Here is an 8353-nt window from a genome sequence, read left to right on the forward strand (position 1 = left end):
TGATCGGAATTGATCGGAACTGAAATTTTAGAACTGATTGGAACTGAAATTTCAGAACTGATCGGAACTGAAATTTCAGTGATCGGAACTGATTAGAACTGAAATTTCAGAACTGATCGGAACTGAAATTTCAGAACTGATCGAAAGTAATCGGAACTGAAATTTCAGAACTGATAGGAAGTGATCAGAACTGAAATTTTAGAACTCATCGGAACTGAAATTTCAGAACTGATCGGAACTGAAATTTCAGAACTGATCGGAATTGAGACAAACAATAGTGCATAATAGATAATATTGATCAACTTGAAGACAAGGTAATAATTGCAGTACTAAAAGAGACAGCAATTTTAAAGCTGCAGAACTTCTCCCTAAAGCTATAATCTTTATTTATCAACTAGTTCAGCAAATCCTATTTAAGTAATTCAACTCAACTTCAAAATATAATTCCATCTACATCTTAGTCTTCCTTTTGTGCATGTACAAAGAAGATTTTTGTAAAAAAATAATACTCCCGCCATCTAAAAGTAATTGTCACGTTTCTATAACTTTAAAGTTCAAGGATTTAACATGATTTAAAAAAAAAAAAAAAATCTTGATACAAGACAACAAAGTCTTTGACAGAAATTTATAACAAACCTTAACACTCTACTATATACTTAGCTACCAATAAGTTCTTGTGAAGGATACATCCCAAAAGGCTAAAACATAAAAGTTTAAATAATGACACATTCCGATCTACTACTAATAAAAAAAATTGATCATATTAAAAGTGAGTTCATCAAATATTAGCGGTACTTAAAGGACTTAGAAATACATGATATTTTACACTGCTCTTGCAAAAAACCACTGCCAAGTTCAAGCTTCACTCGTATGTGCAATTTCTTATCGATCATGACTAAAAGCATTTCTTTCATCTCTCAAAGTCCTACCTCAAAAGAACATTCACATTGAAATTTAAGAACTGATCGGAAGTGATCAGAAATGAAATTTCAGAAATGATCGGAATTAAAATTTCAGAAGAGCTTATGACATGATTGCTGGACTTGATTATTTGCACAAAGACAGATACTTACCACTACTACGACATGGTGAGCCACATTCAGATTAGGGACAGAGGGGAACATAGGGAAAACAGAGAATATAGTAGAAGTATGTAATCAAATAAGGAGAAACAAAGAAGAAGAATGCAAACAAGAGTCAGGACATAAAGTACTTTGATTGCATAAACAAGAGCAAGAAACAATGAATGCCTGTCTATGCTGCAAATTTGATTGTATCAAACTACTTTAGTCGATTCTTATGATTTCAATCACTATTCTAAGGCAACTAATTGAGATGGTGAAGGGGTTACAACAGTCACAGCACAACTAATCAGAACTGAAATTTCAGAACTGATTGGAACTGTTCAGAACTGATCATAACTGAAATTTCTGAACTGATCAGAACTGATCGGAACTGATCAGAACTGAAATTTCAGAACTAATCGGAACTAATCAGAATTGATCAGAACTGAAATTTCAGAAATGATCGGAACTGAAATTTCAGAACTGATCGGAACTGATCAAAACTGATCGGAACTGATCAAAACTGTAATTTTAGAATTGATCGGAACTGATCAGAACTATAATTTCAGAACTGATTGGAACTGATCAGAACTGATTTGGACTGATTAGAACTGATCGGAAAAGGCCTCAATTTTAGAAAATCCCATTAAACAACGCAGGAAGCAGGAAATGAGCAATAAACAGAAAAGGCCTCCCATTAAACAATGCAGGAAATGAGCAATAAACAGAAAAGGCCTACCATTAAACAATGCATGAAATGAGCAATAAACAGAAAAGGCCTGATCACTTATCAGCTCAAAATTATAAACAAGTAACTGAAAAAAAAACTATACTTGGTTACTTAGAACAACACTTACAATAGCATTGGCTATTTGCTGGGTTTCGGCATTCTTCGGGTCTATAGCCCACGATCCATCTGCATTACGAGTTTGACAAGCCAAAAACCAATAAAGAGACCAATTTTTAAGCTTTTCACTCATTACACAGCTTGTTGTGGACTCTGTGGTGCTTGAGATTGAAGATTCTGCTGGAATTCTATTGGTCTTACCCCAATAAACTCGAGCCCTCTCATAACTCTTGGAGCCTAGATGGTGGCGATGCTTATTATTCTTTGCATTTTCCTTGCCTTTTTCACTCAGAGCCTATTATAAAATGGAAAGCTAATGTAAGTAGTATTGTAGTTGAAATAAAGAATATATGTGAAAAATACTTTCATAATATCTTACACACCTTAAATTCATCTGTATTGCAATATATCTCAAACTCTCTCCATTGCTCTTCTGTGATGTAACCTTCATAAAGCTCCCAGGGCTTAATGTTTGCACTTGGTGAGTCAGGCGGAGGTGCAGTTTCCTTAGTAATGAATCGTGAAACTAACCAAGACTTGTGCTTCCTAAATCTAGCACCAACAGCTTCGTGGAACTTCTTCTCTTTACTACCCTTGGGATCATCAATGTGGAACTTCCGCTACAAAATTAGAGAATGTTAATATTCATAATTAATTATAAGTATCGTTAAATTTAGAGCAATAAACCATATATATATCGTAATTACCTTACTCTCCTCCCACAAGTTTTGCTTTTGAACTTTATCATACTTCGGATATCCCTTCACATTAATGTTAACTCTTTGAGCACAATTACCAATTTTCTTCCCATGAAGATTCCCACATTCCAATAGGCATGTCAAACTCATCAAATCCATGTCACCAGATTGTTCCTGTCCATCATGATCATCTCTGTTTTCTTCCATTGTAGTATGCCTACACCTACACAAAGAATGAAATTAACAAGAATAGAATCAAAATCATAACAATAAAATCATATTAATGTAAATACTATACAATAAAGAAATTAATGATTTAGATATATACCAATTAAAAAAATTCATTAGTAATTGCAAAAAAAATACTATTGTAAAAGGAATACAATAACACAAACCTTGGTTGTAGGTATAGGAACCACTAACCCTTCCTCACGATCATACTCTACATCACCAACAATATCTTCCCCTTCTTGTAGAGGTTGCACTCCCATTGTTATAGGCGGGATGTCATCAAATTGGTCATACTCTTCTTCATCCACAACATCTTCCACACCTAGAATTTTTCTCTTGCCTTCAACTACAACACGCCCTTGCGGATCTATATTATCCTTGATGTAGAATACTTGCTTCGATTGTGAGGCTAATACAAAGGGCTCTTCACCATCAGTATAACGACTAGAGTCAACCAAGGTGAATCCAAATAACTCATCGGTTTTCATACCACGACGGTTATCAGCCCATGTGCAACGAAATAAAGGAATTGTGAAATCAACATAACCTAACTCCCAGATTTCTTGAATGACACCGTAATATGCCTGTGTAGCTTCAACTGGCCTTGTATCCCTAGAACTTGAGTATTCAGTAGAAGATGCAACCACGACAGCACCACTATTTTGTTGCACACTTTTTTCATCTCGACGACAAGTGGCAAAAGTAAATCCATTGATATCGTACCCCTCATAAGTATACACAAGTGGTTGTGGACCTCGTGAAAGCCACTTGATTGTTTCAGAAACATTCTCATCTCTACTCAATTCAAGCTTCAATTGGCCTTCAAACCACTCAACAAAGTGGCGATTATGCTCCTGCATCAACGCATAGGAGCTGATCCTGGGATTGTGAATTTTCAACTCATGAAGATGTTTTTCAATATATGGATGAACTGCAGATAGGTTTTGTAGCACAAATCGGTGGGCTTTCTTATATCGATCAAGTGGAGGTTTAACCAATTTTCGACCTACTGTACCCTTTCCTTGAAGTCTTCCCTCGTGACGAGAAGTCGGAATCCCAATTTCTTTAGCCTTACCTAAAAACACTGAACAATAGTGCCCTGCTTCCTCTGCTATGAACCCTTTCACGATGCTCCCTTCAGGATTTGCTCTGTTCTTTGCCTTATCTGCCAAAGTACCCATTTGTCTCTCATAAGGGTACATCCAACGCATAAATACAGGACCGCACTCCTTTATCTCACGAGGCAAGTGCATAACAAGGTGAGTCATTATGTCAAAAAAGGAAGGAGGAAAATACATCTCGAATTTGCTTAATGTTTCAACAATATCATATTCCATATCGTCGAGTGTTTTTGGATCTATCACCTTACTGCAAATTGCATTGAAAAACAAGCAAAGCTTCACAATAGCATGCCTAACATGTTTTGGCAAAAGGCCTCGGAGTGCAATTTGCATGAACACTTGCATCATCACATGACAATCATGGGACTTCATACCAACAACTTTCTTATCGGTAGTAGAAACAAAACGCCTTAAGTTCGACGAATACCCTGTCGGCACCTTGATTCCTTTCAAACACTCACAAAAGATCTTTTTTTCTTCTCTAGACAATGTATAACACGCATGGGGCAAAAATGCTTTTTTCGTTGCTTCATTTTCCTCAGCCCATAACTTAGGTCGAATTTTGGCTTCCTTCATGTCTCTACACACATTAACACCATCCTTTGTCTTTCCTTTGATATTCAACAAAGTCCCAATTAGTGCCTCACAAACATTTTTTTCAATGTGCATAACATCAAGACAATGTCGAACCGACAAGTGCTTCCAATAAGGCAGATCCCATAACTTAGACACTTTTTTCCACAACACACCCTTCTTCAGTATCTCTCTATGCATCTTACCGAAGATTGTCTTAACATTTTTAATTTTCTCATACACTTCAATTCCTATCAATGGCTCACGACTCACTCCCTTCTAAACATGCCCGTCGAATTGTTGTCTCATCTTCCTGTATGGGTGATTTCGACGAAGTGATCGTCTGGTATGCATGTACACATTCTTCCCCCAATGCTTCAAGCGTGTAATTTGCATGTCATCCTCACAAATAGGGCATGGTTTTTGTCCTCTGACTTTGTACCCTGACAAATTTCCATATGCAGGAAAGTCATTAATAGTACAAAACACCATGGCTTTTAATCTGAAATTTGTACCCGAAAGAGCATCAAATGTCACAACACCTTCATCCCACAACAGTTTCAAATCGTCAATAAGGAGCTCCAAATAAACATCTATCTCATGGCCAGGTTGTTTAGGACCTGGGATTAGAAGTTATAACATGATGTACTTGCGCTTCATGCACAACCAAGGAGGTACATTGTATATTGACAGAAGAATAGGTCATGTATTATGTTGACTACTAAGAGTGCTAAATGGATTCATCCCATCCGTACTTAATGCCAGGCTTATGTTCCTCGGCTCCTTCCCGAATTCTGGAAATGTCTTGTCAATGTGTTTCCATTGCAACGAATCAGCTGGGTGTCTGATCAACCCATCCTTCTTCCTCTTATTTTCATGCCAAACCAACTTCTTTGCTTCATCCTTAATTGAGAACAGGCGCTTCAACCTTGGTATTAGAGGAAGATACCATACTACCTTAGCTGGTGGCCACTTCAAGGGATCCTTATTTAAGCCCTCTCGCTTGTATCGTGACACACCACACTTTGGGCAAGCATCCAATTTTGCATTCTCCTTTTCATATAGCACACAATCACTAGGATATGCATGGATCTTGGTGTACTCTAAACCCAATGGACACATCAACTTCTTCGCATAGTAAGTCGACTTAGGAATGTCATTTCCTTCTGGAAACATATCAGAGAGGGTTTCCAACAACAAAGGGAAACTAGTGTTGGTCCACCCGCTCTTCGCTTTCAAGTTATATAAAGTTAAAATCCCATAAAGCTTGGAATACTTAGAACAACCAGGATACAACGGTGTCTCAGCTGCTTTCGACACATTCTCATATATATGAGAATCTTCATTAACATGATCGCCTAACCCGTCTATCATCTCTTCTATCCTTTCTTCCTCAACATCATCATTAAAACCCACTTCATTATCATCAAAACCATTCGGCTCTCTCTCATCAGCTTCATTGTCGTCAATAGAAGAATTATTCGCGGGAGGAAATTTTTCACCATGCCAATACCAAATACTGTAGTCTGGTATAAACCCACGAATAATCAAATGGTCCTCTATTTTCTTAATGTCTTCCCACCTCTTCACATTTTTACAATCACGACAAGGGCAGAAAATAGGTCTTGCTTGGGTTAGCCTTTGTTCAACGAGTGTACTCCATTGGTGTTGCACTGCGATTCTACAGAACTCGTTGACCCCGGCTAAGTATTCAGGTGTGGTTCGAGAACCACTATACATCCAACGACGGTCTATTTCTAAAAATGTATGATTAAAACCCAAGAAACAAATTATATTCAACATCACATATCAACACATTCCAAATGCATGATTCCAAAGGTCCTTATCGCTCCAACCTAACCCATCCTTGGAAGTGTATTCTCACTAGCAAATGGTTGACCATTTTTCGGCCCTAAGGAAATTTCGGCAGCATTTCCCTATGGTTCTCAAAGTACACGACGTAATTAATTTCTTAATTACATATGTACCTCGAGAACACATTAGGGAATGCTAACACAAAATTACCTTTACTTCCGAAAAACAAGCAACCATTTACATCCTAAGTGAGAATACAATTCCAAGAACAGTCCCAAACGGGGACTATTCAAGATTTACTCAATGCATATGAAAATATAGGCATATGAAAATCTTGAACGGGTATCTAGGCATATGAAATTATAATGCATAATAAATATTAACACATTTGAATTGGAAGAAAATTAAACAAAAATCATAAGAAAGAAACTCTCAATGCAATGTACTAATTAAACAAAAAAAACAAGCTACAAAACAATTAATTACTCATATCAAATTGTCAGATTTAAGCCGAATCAAATCACCATCTTGAAATGAGGACGGAGCTGCTTTAATGGAGTTGAGGGAGCTAAGGACCGAGCTGCTCCCGAAACATCAGATTCAAGTCACTCCCATTTCCCACCAAAATGAAAATATCAAATTAAATAGAAGTTAGTTTCCATTTCCAAACAAATGGCCAGGAATATCACTGTAGTAAGACTTTTAAACTTAGGGTCAGATAACAATTTTGTAAAGGTTTTTATTTTGATAACATTCAAATGTTATTTGAAATATGAACTTTTAAACTTTTTTTCCTCTTATAGTGATTAAAAGAGTTAATATTTTCTCCATTAAATTTTGTGTTCAACGGATGTTTAAAAATACATATAATAATACATATATATAGAGAGGGAAGTTCTATCAACTTGAGCTACCCCTCACTCTCGGATGTTTAACGATATTAATGTATGTATATCATATCAAATAATTATTGGGTAACTTTTAATCAATTTTAGAGTAACATTAAATTGAACAACTAACATTATAATGTAAGACATGAGATAAGTTTTATGTTGATAATACAAATACCTTTTCATCGTATTGTGATTGGTTTTTTTACTCATTTTAAAGGATTAACCTTATTGATAAACTATATAGTGAGATAGTTTCATGAGAAATGAGTAATTTAAATATCATAATAAGTAACAACTTATTATTATTATTTTATTGAAAAAAAGATACTATCACAGAAATGGGGGAATGAGTATCGAACCCCCAACCACTTGAGGGCATCCCTCAATCTCTTATGTCCTCTATTTGTTCATTTCAATGTGGAAGTGAAAAGACTGAAAACATGGATAACCGTAGGTTGACTACTTGAGCTACAAGCAAAATTAAATCTATACTAATTTTGCCAGTTGTATTATACTAGTCAAATAAGCCAACCTTCCATATAAAACTATAAACATGCAATCTAGTGAATTTACATTACATTCCTAATCTAAAATCATTTGAATAAACAAAATAATTATCAATTTTATAAAGAAAATCCCTCCTTCGATGCCAAATCTTTTGCAAGACATATTCAAAAAAATACCAGTACATTTCAACCTCACTTTAGACAATCCACCAAACGATAAAAAATAATGCACGTAGAAGTTCCTAGTGCAGGGAGAAGTATTGCATTAGTTTAACTAATGGTATTCCATTCAACTGATAAGTGGTATTAAAAATGACTTAGTCATCTAGCTTTAGCAAAGAAAAACTATATATCTTGGGTAAGACTGTAGGAGACAACAAGACCGAAACACAAGTGCAGAGAGAGACCAAGGCCGCAATTTAATTAGAGCACAAAATATACAACTACCTCTTGATCAAAGCGAGAATCTTTTTGTGCCCAGTGGTAATCACATCCACAGCTTTATCATGCGCATGGCAACTGCAAATAAACGGATTCACGATGTAAGGGGGGATCCAGAAAGATAGTAATAATTTGGGGAAAAAATCAATCAATTAATTCATACT

The 8353-nt window shown here is 36.0% G+C and overlaps 1 protein-coding gene across 1 annotated transcript; it reads right to left on the minus strand.

The window, feature by feature from the left end:
* Positions 1 to 4813: 4813 nt before the first annotated feature.
* On the minus strand, positions 4814 to 6274 carry LOC145571862 (uncharacterized). The gene is made up of 2 exons (XM_081630899.1): positions 5257 to 6274; positions 4814 to 5154 (listed from the first exon to the last, which is right to left on the minus strand). Exons 1-2 carry the CDS (start codon positions 6272 to 6274, stop codon positions 4814 to 4816), a joined length of 1359 nt encoding a protein of 452 aa, XP_081487025.1.
* Positions 6275 to 8353: the final 2079 nt, after the last annotated feature.

This window comes from Chenopodium album, chromosome 2, assembly GCF_948465745.1.
Source record: "Chenopodium album chromosome 2, dcCheAlbu1.1, whole genome shotgun sequence".
In the NCBI taxonomy this organism is placed as follows: Eukaryota; Viridiplantae; Streptophyta; class Magnoliopsida; order Caryophyllales; family Amaranthaceae; genus Chenopodium; species Chenopodium album.

What these genes read in the sequence shown, in the direction of transcription:
- LOC145571862 (XM_081630899.1), bottom strand. Translation starts at nt 6,274, where the DNA reads ATGTATAGTGGTTCTCGAACCACACCTGAATACTTAGCCGGGGTCAAC. An exon ending in GAATCCATTTAGCACTCTTA is followed by an intron (nt 5,155 to 5,256) that starts GTAGTCAACATA and finishes TTCTAATCCCAG; the next exon opens with GTCCTAAACAACCTGGCCAT.